This window comes from Scylla paramamosain, chromosome 4 (genome assembly GCF_035594125.1).
Source record: "Scylla paramamosain isolate STU-SP2022 chromosome 4, ASM3559412v1, whole genome shotgun sequence".
Lineage (NCBI taxonomy): Eukaryota > Metazoa > Arthropoda > Malacostraca > Decapoda > Portunidae > Scylla > Scylla paramamosain.
Genome location: NC_087154.1, coordinates 34,142,208 through 34,159,970, shown reverse-complemented (window position 1 = coordinate 34,159,970; position 17,763 = coordinate 34,142,208). Strand labels below are relative to the sequence as shown.

Sequence of the window (17,763 nt, the reverse complement as noted above, 5' to 3'; positions counted from 1 at the left end):
TCTTTTCCTCATAACTCGCTTTCTTCTTTTCATTCCTATATTTCTTCTGCACTTTTCCTCTTCTTTATTTGCTTCTTTACTTTTCCTGTATCTTTCCTCCTTTTCATTATTCTCCTCTTCTTAAGCAACTTCTTTTTTATATTCTTCCTCCCTCTTATACTTAAAGCGCTCTTCCTCTTCCTCCTCATATTTCCTCTTCCTTTTCTACTCCTCCTCTTCATAATTCATTTTCTTTTCGTTGTAGTTCTCATTTTTCCCATCATTCTCTTCCTCTTCTCTCATTCCTCCACGACCTCTTCCTTTTCCTTGTAGCTCCTCTGCTTTCTTCATTTTCCTCTTTCTTCTCTTCTTTCGTAGTCTTCTTTGTCTAAATTTTTTCAACCTTTTCAACTATTTTTTTCCCATTTTCTCTTCTTCTCGCTCCTCGTCTGGCATCTCTATCCCATTTCATGTTTTTTTTTTTCTCTCTTTTTAATCATCCGAGATTTGCGAACCGTCTCTTTTTCTTCCCTCTCCTCCTCCTCCTCTTTCTCTCTCTCTCTCTCTCTCTCTCTCTCTCTCTCTCTAGTCAAGTCTGGTCTAGTCTAGTCTGTGTGCTTCCTTTATTTTTGTTTCAGTATTTGCATACAATTATTAAACTGAATTTTGAATAACATTATGATTAAGACAAAACATGAAAGTAAAATCAGCTAGTAATTTCACACACACACACACACACACACACACACACACACACACACACACACACACACACACACACACACACACACACACACACACACACACAGGAATAAGTGGCCATAATGTGTTAGTGTCCCCAACATCCTCTTCCCTCTGGTAAACATCTCACCTCTGGCATACAATACAATAACGTGGAGGTGACGGCACACGGCCCGGAATGTTGTTCGCTCCCTCAGGAATAATAAGGAACAAAGGTGCGGAGGACAAGCAGCTGCATATCCTTCATGGAGGGTAAGCAGGCAGGCAGGCAGGCAAGCAGTCAAACTCTCTCTCTCTCTCTCTCTCTCTCTCTCTCTCTCTCTCTCTCTCTCTCTCTCTCTCTCTCTCTCTCTCTCTTGGTCTGTAAATTCTCAGCACCAAAAAGTAATTCCAGAACAACATTATAACATTAAACTACGGCTGTCGTGACTCGCTCTCTCTGAACAACGTGTGTGTGTGTGTGTGTGTGTGTGTGTGTGTGCCCGTCAGGTTTATGGCCTGCCACCAGCCTCCCTCAACAGCAGCTCCGATCGGCCATCCCATCCCTTTGTCCACTAACGTTAACTCTATTGCTGACATCGCACCGGACAGCTTCTCCGCGCCGCCCGAGGGAAAGTTACTTTAGATAGTGCTCAAGCAGATTCAAGGGTTCGCCCTCCATGACGAAGAGGCGCCCTGAAGAAGTGGTAAGTGCTTATTAATGCTCAGATAAAGGATATGTAATTCTGTAACAGTATAGAGAAGATTAGTTATAAATTCACGTACTTGTTCAGTTCACACGAACATCATGCGACTACAATTAATGAAGATACATGTTACTTTTTTTATTGACGGTCACTTGTGTATCACTGAAAACGAAAACGAAAAGGACCAAAAGAGCTTTCAACGCAACGCGAGTTGCCGGCGATAAACTCTGAGGGCCATGCACGCCGCCAATGACGACACTGGGGGAAGTCAACGTCAAAGTGCCGACGCGTATTTCATCAGGAAATTGAAACTTCGCCGACAGTTATTTCCAATGAATGAGAGCAATACAATGCCTCGCCCACCGGATCACGAGGGTCTGTGGCCTAAAATAAACCATGATACCTGTTATGAATTTTTTATATGCGTGCGGAACGAGATGAGGGGGATCAATGCACAGACATTCGCTTCCCTAAACTCGTGACCAATTTGAAAATATGAATCATAAGGATAAATTAAGTGGTAGTCTATCCCATTCCTGTTCCTGTTTACGGTGTTTCGGGCAGTACATCAGCATGCACGGCAAGGTACACACCACACACACACACACACACACACAGACACACAAAAGTTATTTATATTTCGCACACAAGGGAGCCACACCACAAAAACAATTACACGCGGGTAAGCGCACAACACAAACTATTACACACGCCCCTCGGCCACTACATGCAAGCACTTTCCCTCATTCAAGCAATCAAGCAACATTTACACTGCTGCCGAGAACATCCGGAGCCTCTAGAGGCAAACTCCGTGTAAACACTTAAGACCAGACCAGCGCCAAGGTAAACACAGTTGCCTCCTCCTCCTCCTCCTCCTGCACCTGCCTCTTCCACCTCCTCCTCCTCCTCCTCCTTCTACACCTACCATTCCTTCCCCTCCTCTTCCTACATATACCCCCTCTTCCTCTTCCTCCTCCTACTCCCCTTACTCCTCCTCCTCCTCCTCTTCCTATTACTCCTGCTCCTCCTCCTCTTCTAGGTAAGGTGTAAGGGCTTCCACTTTTCCTTCCCTGTACTGGTGGACGCGATATATTTCAAGGTTTTCATTCGCCTAACTACTCGTGTGCATATTTACTCGCTGAAGTTGTATTTGCTCTTGTTTTTTGTTACTCTGAGGAATTACATTAAAGTCTTCCTAGAGCGCGTACTTTCTTCCCAAGTTTACCTCTTCATCTCCATCCTGAAATTCCATCAACACTTTTAAATTGCCTTTATATATATTGCACTCATTATCTTCCCAAACACCTCTTCCAATTATGTAAATATCCTCCTCCTCCTCTTCTTCCTCTTCCTCCTCCTCCTCCTCCTCCTTCTCCTCCCGCTCCTCCCACTCTTTCTCCTCCTTCCACTCTTCCTCCTCCTCCCGCTCCTCCTCCTCCTCTCGCTCCTCCTCCTCCTTTTACGCCTCCTCTCTGGTCTTTCCTATTTCCATGATTCTCTTGCTGTCCTCGTCCAGTTACTGCTTTTTGCTTCTTTTCTTTCTCCTCTTCCTCATTCTTTTCCACCTTTTTATCCTCCCCTCTTTCTCTACTTCTGCTCTTTCAGCTCCTATTCTTCTTCTTCCTCCTCCTACTACCCTTGTCTCTTCGTTCAGCTTCGCTCAGTCTTATTTCCCTGGCTTCCTCTCCGCCTCGGGGTCAACACAATGATACAAAATGTCATCAGATCAAAAGGCGGTGACGACAAGGCTCTCGTGAGTCAGAGGGAGGGCGAAATAGACGGGGTTAAGTGTGTCTCGTGAGCGCGATACGAAGAGACAGGTTAAGGGCCGCGTGGGTCCTGAGAGAGAGAGAGAGAGAGAGAGAGAGAGAGAGAGAGAGAGAGAGAGAGAGAGAGAGAGAGAGAGAGAGAGAGAGAGAGAGAGAGAGGCCGTGGACCTTATAACAGGATCAACCTGCACGCCTCATCCACGTCTCCCTTGCTACCTGAAGCGCCTTGGAGCACTACGCAGACTACACGCGGCGCCACGCTCGTGGTGTGACAAGGAAGGGTGGCCTCGGGTGCTTCACCTCGCTCTCGGCCAGATTTGTCCTGTGCCTGTTTGCCGCAGCATTTGAGTCTGTTGACGCCGCGTTCCCTTGATGCTGACTAATATTTGGGCTTTAAGGGATATTTTTATTATGCAGACATTTACTGACGTTCGCATATCCCGACTCGCTGCAAAACATGATAATGTCACTATTCTGTATGCAGAAAGCATCGCTCCACGCAATGCAATGATACACACTTTCACTGAAAATATTATATGCTATGTATGTAACTATGTATGTATATATGTATGTATGTATCCCCGTCATATACGTGCGTGTGTGTGTGTGTGTGTGTGATTATATATATATATATATATATATATATATATATATATATATATATATATATATATATATATATATATATATATATATATATATATATATATATATATATATATATATATATATATATGGGCTTTCCTTATTTTTTTGTTTTGTTGTTTTTGGCCAGTGGTTCTTAAAAGAAGGAGAATAAAGTTCTAATACTAAAATCAAACAATAATCTGGCTTTTTCATGTCCTGAAACGGCTGCACTAGCTCATCTTTATTTTGGTATTGGTTGACAATCGCATTTCAGTAACATTACTTTCTTTTTTTACAGAACTGCTACGAGATGGATCGCTACCTGAAGGACGAGCCTCGGGTAAAAGGAGGACGAAAGCTTGGTAGCTGCGATATCGACGCTTTCTACGAAGAGTTTTCTCACGACTCTCAAGCACAACCGGTGCGCTTCTACACCAAACTGGGTCGGCCCGTCAAGGGTGGCCGCAGCTCTCGCTTTCTGGTGAAGGTCAAACCTGAAATCCTTAGCGCAGAATTCAACATCAAGCGGGAACATTATGACCGCGACACCTGCGAGAAGACAGACCACATCAACGCCGATGTAGTTGTCAAAGACGAACCATTAGAGGACCTCGATGACCCACTGAGTCAAGATGACCTGTGTGGCTCAGAGCGATCGCTCGACTCCGTGTCTGTGTCCTCTTCTTCCTCAGCCTCCTCCCTCGCCTCCTTGGAAGGTGACCTCGATGCCCCCAGCAGTGTGGGTGCCCAGAGCCCCACTCGCGGTCGGTCACTAGTCTCCTGGGCGTCATCAGAAGATATGGCGACGGACGCGCGACTTGAATCCGGTGCGCGACGCTCGTCAAGCACGTCGTTCTTCGGTGCGGCGAAGCTCCTAGCTGCCAAGTCAGCCCCCAACATAGCCACCTTGACGCCACCCTCCTCCCCGGAGACGTCGCCAACCGCCCACACACCTACGCTCCTAAAGGTTCATGCCCGCTCACAAGTGCCAAAGTATATCTCCTTCACCACCTCCTTGCCCCTCAAGACCAGTAACAACAACAACAGCAGTAATCTAACACTGGGCGTTCGAGGCATGGTGGGCGTCCACCCGCGGGCGGCAGACACTTCCCCAGACGCCAAACGCAGGGTGCATAAATGTCTCTTCCCTGGCTGTAAGAAAGTCTATACCAAGTCCTCGCACCTCAAGGCCCATCAGCGCACACACACCGGTAAGTGTTATCGATCTTGTCTTTCAACTGTAATGTCTTGATTGTGTTTGTATCGTTTTAATCTAACAGCAGGCGCGGCAGCCGACAATTCCAAAAGCTTCAGTTTTGCTCCCCTGAGTGCGCCGCCGAGGAGCAATAACGACTGTCTGGTTCAGTTATTAGCTATTTTTCACTTTGAGATATTTTTTTTTATTTCGCCACGTAATTTATCAACAATTTACGGAATAAAATGATATGCAATTACCAGCACAACATAAAGCAGGGAGTGCATTATCTCGCATAAAAATTACCACCATTTCCGATTACCAGCCATACGTGCAGGGTTAATAATAAATCCAACTAGATGAGGTACTAACAATTTGGTTCCCTGTTGCTGTTGCCCCGCGGATCTGCATTTCCTCCCCGCAAATGTAATACAAATAATACAAATAAATAATTCGCCCCCTCCGAACATTCACGTTCTCTGGAGGATATGAACAGCGAAGAAGAATCTCTTTTCCAGGTGGATGAAAAGCGTTTGGTTATTCCCAGTTGTTTGCTAAATCAGTTTCCCCTGCTTGCTCGTCAGACAAAAATCTGTTCACAGTAAAGAGAGGGACGGACGATCCATTTTACGTAGCAGCATCGAGGGAGAGTCGGTCCCCTCGCACTACCCGGAACAGCCGACATCCCTGCCGAGTTGTGATTCCGGTATGGATCCAAAATGAGATAAATTTCCATTATTCTGTCAGCCTGGCAATCCCGTGCGTGCCTGGAATGGGATTACTTGATTCCAGCCTCCTTGATTATCATTATTAATATGCTTGATGCGTTTGTTAAAGTATTGCCGCCATTACCGCGGGGAGCCTTTACCGTGCATTCCCTCCCAGGCTTCCCAACTCCAGCGTCTCTAGCTAAGTTACCATTATTGCCTCATCCTGAATCGAAGTCCTGGAGTTTAAGGGCCTCGCCGGCAACTTAAGTGGTTCAGAAGCATGTAAGTCCTCCGGATCCCCTTTCCAGCTTCCTCCCAAGGAGCGAGTCGCGGCGTCCCTCGACCCCTATACCCTAATTAGACAACCTTTGGCGGTGGCAGGCCCCGTCGAGCGCTGTTCCCCTCCCCTCCGCCGACCAGGTCCTGGAGCGAGGGAGATGAGTTGTGGCGGACACGAGACTAACGGTCTGGAAAATTAGTCTGCTTGTCAGGGGGTCTCAAGGCTGTTGGAACCCGTCTGTTTTTGCCCCACCCAGTTTTGGAATTTTTCCCTTCGTCTTCGGAGCGGCCCAGGAACCTCATTAAATTACCGGGTGCAGCGTGCGGGCCATAAGTTACTGTCGCCGCGTTCACCGGCTTGGCGTTCCTGTTCTTCACTGTTTTAGCCTCACTCGCGACGGCAGTAAAGAACGGCCTCAAAAATTAGCCTGAACGACGTGCACTTCATGCTCGACGACACCATAAAATAATCATGATTAACGCTGCAGGTATTTAGGCGGGAGGCGAAAAACGTGCCGGTGCGCCGTGTTCCAGGCCGGTGCTATCGACGAGACCAAAACTCATTTAACCAGCTTTTTTTGCACGTTAGAGTTTGGATTCTTGAGGGTTATTGCCAGATCGGGGAGTAATTGCCAAACGTCTTGGGGTTTGCACTTGGCAGATACAATTAGCGTCCGTACTGACAGCCGCGATAAAGCCTACAATGGCGACCTAAGTCCAGATTATAACAACTTCATCGATCCCTTACGTTCATCTAATCGCAGGTCTGTCTTTCATGGTACTTACGACGGTAATTAGGGAACAGAGGGACTGCTGGTATAACACACATTATCGCGGTAAGTGCCTCTCTACTGCACCAGACGGCAGGGGTGAGCTGGGGCCCTCCTGGAAGCGGTATTAGCAGCCTTATGCCCTGGAGCCGGAAGGAGCAAAATCCCCCTTCCGTCCGGACAATTGCCTATCAATTCAAGAGGTGACCTAATTTTTGCTCGCTTGGCCAAAGACTTTCGGGCTTGAATTGATGTTCCTCTGTAATGGTATTATGTTGGAAACTTGTATCAGAGTAGAATTTTTTTTAGCCACGAGCTGCGCCCTAGCGGTCATATATTGCCTTCCTACATCCATACCTTAGGGGACAGTTTAGTAATTTTCCGCCAAGTAGCTATTACGTGGTGACTTTGTAGTTCTCCAAGCGACTCAGCTGAACAACGATGTCTTACTTTAGAGCGCTTGTGTTGCTTATTTTTGGACATGTGTATACTCTTTTGTACACTGAGGAGGCGATGCAAGCTGTAAATACGAGTGTTTGGATCATGATACATTAAGTAGTGGACATAATGATAACTGATACACACACACACACACACACACACACACATGGACTTTATATATATATATATATATATATATATATATATATATATATATATATATATATATATATATATATATATATATATATATATATATATATATATATATATATATATATAGATAGATAGATAGATAGATAGATAGATAGATAGATAGATAGATAGATAGATAGATAGACAGACAGACAGACAGACAGACAGACAGACAGATAGATATAGATATACAGATATATAGATATAGAGACAGATGCATACATACATACATACATACATACATGGACAGGCAGACAGATCAACACCCTTCTCCCTCTCCCCTCCGCCACTCACACCCCAAAAAGTAACCGACCGCGGGCAAAGGTTAAGAGGATTGATTGCTGCCGCTTAAGTCGAGTGTTTTGGTGTTCATCACAATGTCTCCTCATCGGCCATTTATTGTTGGCGCGTTACCGTCTTGCGCCCCACAGCGCGCCGCCACCCAAGGGATGCGGGAGACGAAGTGCCCCTGAAAAGCTAAATTAACTTCACCGTGAAATGGGTGATCCACGACCGGCTCTATTTTACCGCCTGAAGCCCGGGAGTCCCATCCATTACCGCTGAGTCTGCTGCTGCTGCGGCTGCTGCTGCTGCTACTGCTTTTGCCATCACCACCACCACCGCTCCATAATCCTTAACATCATGGAGTGAAAAAAAAGAAAAAAAAAAAAAAAAAAAAGTAATACTCTTAGTGAGGTCACCTATGGACGGCGACCGCAACCTCCATACGTCACTGTTGTCTCTTGTCCATCGTGAATACCTCAACAAATTCTGCCGGATAATGTGGTAAACGATTCTGATATAAAACCCTACACACACACACACACACACACACACACACACACACACACACACACACACACACCACTACTAAATACTAGACAAACACAAACACTCAACCCGCCACCCAAGATTCAGTTTTAAGGTAAGTGTGGGCTCCGTGATGCTCAATCAGGTAATACTACGACTGACACGTGTTAGCCGGGAGTCAGATGAGGTAAAGGCTGATTTAACTTAACTGAGCCAAAGAAAGTGTATCCTTCTATATTTGCCCTCCCATTCCAGTGTCTAGGGAAACATCCTTAATTAAGACTGCGCCGGAGATGGAGGGAGCTGGGGAGAAAGATGGAAAAGAAAAAAAGGCGTATAAAACTGCACAGATGTTACCCTTATCGTATGTGTGTATTTGTGTGTGTGTGTGTGTGTGTGTGTGTGTGTGTTTAGGTGGATGAGCGTGACTAAATGTATCGGCGAGTGGAAAAGTGAGTAGGTACGGCCTTTCGATAATTAAAAACAATTATTAACTTATTAGATTATGAGTTTTACGATAAATAAAAACAGGAAGCTAAAGTTAAATATGAGATGCAAGAAGAGCAGATTAAAATAGTGCCAAAGAATCTAAAGGTAGAGGCTGAAACATGAACTTATATTGGGTTGACTCCTAACGACGAGAGACGAGACTGAGAGGAAAGCACGAGGGGTCAAACGGAAATTATGGTAAAATAATGTATGATATGGGAGAGAGAGAGAGAGAGAGAGAGAGAGAGAGAGAGAGAGAGAGAGAGAGAGAGAGAGAGAGAGAGAGAGAGAGAGAGAGAGAGAGAGAGAGAGAGAGAGTAAAGCAAGGGACCTCCTGACGGAGACCACCACTGGCCACGGCGGGAGTTTTGGTTAGAGAGGATGAGGGAGGCGGGTGAAGGGCGTGATGGGCCGTGGTTTAAGAGGAGGAGGGAAAGACTGCTGACTGCACGGGAGGAGGAAAGCTCGATTAGCTGCTGAAAACTTTTCAGGAGTACCATTCCAACCCACTACTTCCGAAATTAACTCGAAATGATTTTAAAAGGAACTTCTTTTACAGAGAAAGAGAGAGAGAGAGAGAGAGAGAGAGAGAGAGAGAGAGAGAGAGAGAGAGAGAGAGAGAGAGAGAGAGAGAGAGAGAGAGAATTGCTCATAAAGAAAATAAAAACAGTCTTAAACAAATATTTGGCCATTAATAACCAAAATGAAACTCTCCAAATGAACAGAAGACAAATACATCACTCGTGCAAGCAGTGGAAGGGGTGAGTAAGGTGAAGCAGGTACTGAGGAAGGGGAGCACGGGAGGTCAGCAGCTGGGTGAGAGGAACGAAACAGGAGAGCACCAATACTGCAGTAAAGTAATGCCTGCCCTGACCAGGGTGTCGATAACCACAGTGACCCCAGCGCTGTTAGTTACCGTCGAGAGGGAGGCGAGGGAGGGACGGCGAGGACTGTGGCAAGCGGAGGGTGGGAGGAAGGGAGGGTGGGAGAGATGGAGTGGGCAATAAGAGTAGCAGGGAGAAAGGAGGGAGAGTTGGAGATGCAGAAGGGCAGTTGTAAGGAAGGGGAGTGGTAGTGTGTGGCAGGAAGGGGTGGAGTGTAATTTCTAAAGGGAGTGAGGGGTGAGGTGCAGACGGGAGGTGTGACAGGTGGACGAAAGGAAAGGTGTTCAGGGCGCGCCACACCAAGAGAAAAGAAACCAATACTCTATCAACAATACTCTAACAACAGCCAGTATACTTTTCCAAATAAGCTTGAGGCCACACGTTGAGGAAATCTACAATGACATAACTTTTGCTACAATTGGGCATGAGGAGGTAATTCTTCCAACCCGAGGCTGATCAAAAGGGGAGAAGTTGGGGAGGAGCGCGTCAGTGGGCCTCACGGGGGAGCTGCTTTTATGGGGGCTGGCCCTCGTTTCTACACAAGTTTTAATGCCAATTTCACGAACCTGTCTTAGGAGTTGCTCGGGTGCCAGCTCGGTGCATTTTCTCTGAATGTATTTTGTGAGATTTTTTCGCCTTTGTGTTCAGTCGTGCGTGTTGAGTGTTTCAGCGGCGCCAGGACAGCATTATGCCGCCCGTCTGGGAGAGTATCAGTTCACAGCTGGAGGGAGGGAGAGAGGCTGATGAAAATTTGTTGAAGGAGAAAAAAAAATCAAAGAGACGCACGATCGTTTGGGGAACCGGAGAGCCGGAAAAAGTTTCAATAGAGAGTCCCGCTGAGGCAGGGCGAGGGGGTGCCTGCTGCCTGGCTCAGGGCTTCCTTCCCTCACCACGCTTTCTTCAAGTGTTTACTCGCTGTCCTATCGCACAAAGAGAAAAAATACCTTAACCAAATATTAAGAATTACTATAAACAACAGCCAATCGCACTCATCAACTCATTAACTTGTGTCTTCTGTCTCATTTTAACTCATTATAAGTTGTGAAAAAAAAATATTGGTACTAGTAATAAACTGATTTGAATATCCAATAATTAACTCACATTAACACTCGTATCTACCCTATCCGGGACACGTGAGAGGAGGAAGGCAGAGGAACGCGGCTTAGGAAGCACAAAAATACACAGAAGAAACTTACTTGTTCTACCACAGATTTACCAAATGGAGCAGAAAATAGTGAGGGAGAAGTGTGGGGATGAGTTCTGGACACCTTGCTGATGCAGGAAACTGGAGAGAGAGAGAGAGAGAGAGAGAGAGAGAGAGAGAGAGAGAGAGAGAGAGAGAGAGAGAGAGAGAGAGAGAGAGAGAGAGGTGGTGATGAAGCGAGGAAAAGATAGGGAGTGGAGAATAAGGAAGGGAGAAGAAAAATAGGAACAGGGGCACTCACAGAGAGCAAAAAAGGGAGACAAAGAAAAGAAAAGCGATGGAGCTCTGCGAAATAGCAAGGGATAAGGCAGGAGAGGAGTGAAAGAGTCAAATAAACGGGGAAGAGACGATAAGGAGGGGGGAGTAGGAGGCGAGGAGGAGGTGTAAAAGAAGGGTACGAGGCTTGAAAAAGAGTATGGGATAAGGTAGGAAAAGAAAAAGGAGAGAAAACGATATGGTGAAACAGTAGAAATAGAGAAAATCGTGAAGTTTGGAAAAAAAAAACGTCATGAGTTGACGAGAGAGAGAGAGAGAGAGAGAGAGAGAGAGAGAGAGAGAGAGAGAGAGAGAGAGAGAGAGAGAGATGAAGGATACAAAAGTAGAAAGATGTAAACAAAACTGCAGACAACGGAGAAGTGAGAGACGTAGAAAGAAGAACAGCAAGCTAGACAGATGAAAAAAAATGAGAGACTGGGATAGAGAGAAGGGTTGGGGAGTGATGTACAGCGAGAGAGAGAGAGAGAGAGAGAGAGAGAGAGAGAGAGAGATGCAGTAGGGAGAGCAGAGTACAGTAGAGGCGCGTGTGCAAGAGTAGTAGGGGACTGGGAGGGTAAGTTTGGGCATTACTCAGGACACCCTCAGGACCTCGGGGAACAATATAACGCACGCTACAAATTCTGCCTCAAAGACTATGATAAATGAGCAACCTGTCTGACCCCCAGCCACCGCCACCATCCCCCGCTCCGACCCTCTCCCTCTCCCTCTGGCTAACTTTGTACGAGTGTTACCCCATCCCTTCAATTCTCTCTCTCTCTCTCTCTCTCTCTCTCTCTCTCTCTCTCTCTCTCTCTCTCTCTGGTAATTAACTTCTAACGCCCATTTTCATTCACAGTTAATCCTAATTAAGTCTATGCAGCAGAGAATAATATTATTACTTCATCTTAATCTTCTGAAACTTGGCTCGATTTTCTTTCTACTTTTAATGAAATCCTTCACTTGATGATTTCTTTATAAACTGCATTTTTGTGTCCAACCCTTTGTGAGGAAAAAATAAATGATCTTCCCGATAGAAACGTCCACGCATATTGAAGATTATTTTAACAGCTGTAGTTAATAGCACCATAAATAATAACTGACGCGAAAGGCAATCAACCATTAAAATACATTTCTGAGTAACGAAATTATATACTTTAAGTGACAAGGTCCATATCAATTAATATTCCTCAGAGTTCGACGCTAAATTATACATAAATATTTGTAAGATAAATTCAAATTCTGGTCTGCCACCCTTCTGAAGAGCGTCTGTGTGCATGTGTGTGCGTGTGTGCATGTGTGTGTGTGTGTGTGTGTGGTAATCGTCTCCCTGGCTATAGCAGTTGTAAGTCTGGCGCCAGCTCAACACTCAGCCTGTCTTCCCCGCACTCGCCACTTCCGGGTACCTCGCTTAGTTTAGTGCGTGTCAGTGCCTGGTGCATTTACATGACATGAGCATAAATAACAAGGCGCAGTAAGAATCCTGACAACACGACTGACTGCATGCTGGGAGGCTCGGGATGGATTCCTGCTGCAGAGCGTTATGTCTCCTGTTAAACGTTTCCTCTCACCGTCCTTGTGCATGTAACTACCTACCGCTTTCTCTCTCTCTCTCTCTCTCTCTCTCTCTCTCTCTCTCTCTCTCTCTCTCTCTCTCTCTCTCTCAACCTAAGTATTACAATTTGCACGTTAACATCAACCAGAACATTAACAGTAGTAGTACTATAATAATGATGATAATAATGATATTGATAATGATAACGATAACAACAACAACAACAACAACAACAACAACAACAACAACATCATCAACGGCAACAAAAAAAAAGAAAAAATAACACACTAAACAGAAATCAGTGATGCAAACATATAACAGTGAGAAAAGACAAACAAAACACCCCCCAAAAAAGTAAAAATAAATAAGTAAATAAACCAGAACAGAAGAACGCTGAATAAATAAAACCTAAAAAAAAAAGAACAAGAAGAAAGATGAAAGAAAACAAGAAAAAAAAGGGAGAGAGAAAGAAAAAAAAAACACCTAAAAAAATTAGAATAAATAAATAAAATAAAATAAATGAGATGCAAGGTCTGTGGCTCGGTGGTGGTGTGCAAACAGAGGCAAATAACAACATGAAGTGCATTGCAGTGGCGCAGACCATTCATGTACAAGCAGCCAGCCAGCAAGGAAGCAGCCAGCCAGCCAACCAACCAGCCAACCAGCCAGCCCCTCTCCGTTACTGTTGTGTGGGTGGCGATGTAACTAGACAACCATACTTGCACCACCAACCTCTCTCCCTCCCCCACGCACCGCCGCTGAACACACCCATCTCCCTCTCTTTCCCAGTCCCCCTCTATTGCTCCTCCTCCCCCACCGGCGCCCCTGGTTTAGTGTCTAACGTGGGGATGGGATGTTTTCCGCCGACGAGCTGTTTTGCTCTCCCCACCACTGTAACCTGCCTGTTGTTGTAGGGAGGGAAAGGGTTGTTGTTGTTGTTGTTGTTGTTGTTGTTGTTGTTGTTGTTGATGGTGGTGATGCTGTATTTTCTGTTTTGAAGATGGTGTTGAATTTGAATTAGATGCTGAAGTAGTAGCACAAGTAATAGTAGTAGTAGTAGTAGTACCAACATCACCACCATCACCATCACTACCACCACCACCACCACCACCAACAACAACAACAACAGCAACCGCAAAAACAACAACAACAATAACAACCACAGGAAAACAACACCATCAGCAGCCAAAGCGGTAATAACAACACCTCTCTGTTAATGGCTCATTGTATATGTGGTATCGTATCGCGGCGGATAAAAGCCAACAATTTACCGTATAATTAGCCGTAGTTGGATCATTTTTTTCGATACACATTATAATTTTCGGTATACATGTTTGCCGAGCATGAATTTACGTATTACTGCACAGCGTGGTATCCTGGCGCCTCCCCCTCTCCCCCACACACATACATACAAACATACGCACGGTGCCACACACATTATGTTCGAACACAACAATAATTTTAGGGTAAGAAACTTAATTTATGGTAATAGAAATAGTAGTAGCAGTTCCATCACCAACAGTAGGAGCATTAGCAACATTAGTAGTAGTAGTAGTAGTAATATAGGTAGTGTAGAATAAGTAGTCTCTTCTACTTCATCTATAATCAAATAAAAAAAATCAGTTTACAGTATAAAAGTAACAAGAACTTTAATTTCGTAAAGTTAGTGGATATTATCAGTGTGAATTATAAAATAAACTGAAGAAACACTATCGCTGTGTAGGCAGTAGTGGTAGTAGTGGTGGTGGTGGTGGTGGTGCAGCTCTCCCCGGTCCCGTCCCGCCTCAGTGCCCATCTGTCTAAACACTGTAACTTTGATAATCCTCTGTGAAGCCCCTCGATCCCTGCAGGACGTCTCTCTCTCTCTCTCTCTCTCTCTCTCTCTCTCTCTCTCTCTCTCTCTCTCTCATTGTCTTCGTCTTGGTCTTATTCCCTTTCTTTAGGTTTGCTTCAAGGCTTAAAACTGCAACACTTTCTCTCTACAGTTTGCGTTCATCTGATATTCCATGCACCCATCCACCCACCACCACTATCACCGCCACTGCCACCACCACTTTCACCACCACCACCACCACCATTACCACCAACGGAAAAGTTACAAAAAAAAAAAAAAAAATGCATCTCCCCTTTTATCATCAAATTCCATGTTATCTTCCATGGAGTACTGCTATGATGATTATGATGATGATGGTGATGATGGTGATAATAATGATGATGATGATGATGACATAACCGAACATTACAATTAATTCTAACGCACAAAAAAAAAAATATATATATCACCTTTCTTTTCTCTCCAGCATAATTTCAATCGATTTCCAACAAAGTGAACATATGCTTTTAAAATGGTAAATATATGAACGCAAGCTAGAGAGGGAAGATTTAGTGGAGGGGACAGCGGCCATATGTGCTGCTGTACGTCCCACAGACACAAGGGTGAAGCTCCCCCTTTATATTATGTAATAGTGCCACCGTTAATGTTTGATTCCCGCCCTTGCAACCCTCCGATACAGGGACTCCTCTATTGCCATCCAGTGCCCTTGGCTTTCCTCGTCCTTTCCCTCGTATTTGTCCTCCTCTCTCTTATCCTTGCACGGAAAACCAGCTCCTTGTCCCAGAACAATATCAGTCAATACTACTACTACTGCTACTACTACTACTACTACTACTACTACTACTACTACTACTAATAATAATAATAATAATAATAATAATAATAATAATAATGATAATAATAATATCACAAGTAAGTCTTCCTTTGCGCTAACTTGTGTGATTTTTCAGTCATTCATTTTCTCCTTCAGTGATGTTATTGTTACGGTCTTTATTGTTCTTATTCTCTTTCAACACTTTCTCTAAAGAAAAAAAAAATCACCTCTTTTTCCTCATTCTTCTCCTCCTTCTCCTTGCTCCTCCTCTTCCTTCTCCTCCTCCTTTTCTTCTTTTCTTCTGATTCTTCTTCTAAAATGAAAGTAATTAAAACAAATACAAAATGCAACGGAAACACGAAACAACTCACGGACGATCTCTATAATCAAGAAGAAAAGATTCCACGGAAGGAGCCCCCTTGGTAAAGCTGCTTCTTTCCCCACCGCGGCCTGTAGTGGCGGAGCAAGGAGGATTTCTCTGCCGGGACCCACCTCGTCTTACTATCGCCGCAAAAATCCCCGCTTCGTTACGCTATAACATCCCTCGTTAATTGCGCGGGTAATGGTCCCCAGCCGCACCTCGCCAACTTTTGCTGCCTTTCCTCTTTATTTCCCATTTTTCCCTCGCATACATTTTACTTTCTTTCCATTACTTCCGAAAAAAAGATATTCGCTTCCCCCTTCTTCCTGTTCCTCTCGAGTGGAGGTCTTAGAGGAAGGCTTCGCCAGTTCGGGAATGTAGTTGCCGTTGACTGCTATCTAAATCATTTGTCTAATCTAATGTATGTAAGTAGGATTTATAAGCGTGCTGGAGTAATATTATATGATTCTATAAATGGATCTATCTTCTCTTCATATTTCATCAGTCAGTATTTGACAAGTGAATGCAGAGAAAGAGAGAGAGAGAGAGAGAGAGAGAGAGAGAGAGAGAGAGAGAGAGAGAGAGAGAGAGAGAGAGAGAGAGAGAGAGAGAGAGAGAGAAACAAAACTGCTTATTCCTAATGTATCAGGATGACCCCCTGCATAATGAAAATTACCTAGACAGGGCATCACTGTAGGAATAAAACAATACTGAGGTGTCCCCTGTTCCCTCGCTTCGTAACTTTTCAGTCGTCTTTTACAGCACGAAGGGAAAATGCCGCCGCAGTGTGTGGCCAGATCGTAGCCCATACTATATGGAAATGATAGGGAGTTACAAAATATAGATAAAAGTTAATCAAGTTTGATAGGACCTGTAGTACCACCACGCTACAGCGACCACCACCATTGCTAACACAAGAAACAGCAGGCGCCGCCATAGCTTCAGGCTGACTTCAGAGGATGTAGCATGAAGATCGTTGTTCATGTGTCTCCAGTGGATCATTCTTATAAGAAGACTTAATTCTTTACGATACGTCGACACCATAGTCTTAGGTGAGGAACTATCGCCTTCCGCCGCCTTTGGCAAACTGCCCTCTGCATCGGGCCCCTGGACGAGACTATTGTCTCCAGATGGCTCGGAAGTCGGTGGATCGCTGTTCAGCCTTGACGTGGCGCGCATCAAGGCGTGGACGAGTCTCTTGGTGGCCGAGTCCAAGTGGGACATTAAGAGTAAGAGTAAAAAAAATATTATATCCTTACAGATTGTCAAGCATTACACATGTTCACTAAGTTATGTTCTGCAGGTTTGCTAGTGTGGCTTCACCTGCTCCTCCACCGCCTCAGCTCCGTGCTGGCGGCCAGGTCCCTTTAACAATTCTCAACCGTCACGTACTACTGCCGCGCCCAAATTAGGTGTTCCATTGCTGAGAGACCTTGACAATATAAGCTTCGCCCATTATTCACACAAAGAAAACGGTAACAAATACGTACATGATGAATTACACATACTGCCATATCCTTTCTTAAGTATATGTTTCCCTTTTCATACACCAACTTTACTAACAGCTGCAGATAGAACTGTTGTTGCTATATATAGGCAAATCTCGTTGTGTCGCACACCACTCAACACTGGCGAGCATATCTACATCATTTTGTTTATAAAAATGTAATGGAACTGGATGGTTATTTTGTCAATAGTTCTCATCTTCAATCTGAATTCAGCATGAAACAAAAAAAATTGAACATGTTTTTGTGAGACTTATGTAGCCATCACGACATAACATCACAATGTCGCTTAATAAATGGCTTGCTGTTAAACCTGATATAATGTAATGTGCAATAAATAATGATAATCAAATATAAAATACTGCAGGAAACTGCCAAAGCGTGCGCCGTCTAGAACGAACGCTCAAAAATCAGCTCAGCACATGATTTGAGCCGTCAGGAAAAAAAAATTACTGTGAAAACTTCCAAATGGAATGAACGATCCAAGCTTGGTAATTTGGTTGTGCAGATTTGTCTAACTGGCTTGCTGCGATCGATAAAATTGCCTGCCTGGAGGCGATATATCGCTGCAGACAGAAATCCAAGTGTTGCAATAATAGATCTGCGAAAAAAAAGCTAGCTAAGCAATGGTATATGTTAGACAAAAAAAGAAAGAAAAAACTG

The 17,763-nt window shown here is 44.5% G+C and overlaps 2 protein-coding genes across 2 annotated transcripts in view; one reads left to right on the top strand and one right to left on the bottom strand.

Moving 5' to 3' along the window:
- The window catches only part of LOC135100152 (uncharacterized), a 439,946-nt gene that overhangs the window by 280,785 nt on the left and 141,398 nt on the right, over nt 1-17,763 (bottom strand). The gene's annotated exons all lie outside the window — the stretch shown is intronic.
- The window catches only part of LOC135100034 (Krueppel-like factor luna), a 56,311-nt gene continuing 42,613 nt past the window's right edge, over nt 4,066-17,763 (top strand). Inside the window, 1 exon segment of the mRNA XM_064002885.1 lies at nt 4,066-5,013. Within this exon segment, the coding sequence (XP_063858955.1) occupies nt 4,113-5,013 (901 nt within the window). The 5' untranslated portion in view covers nt 4,066-4,112.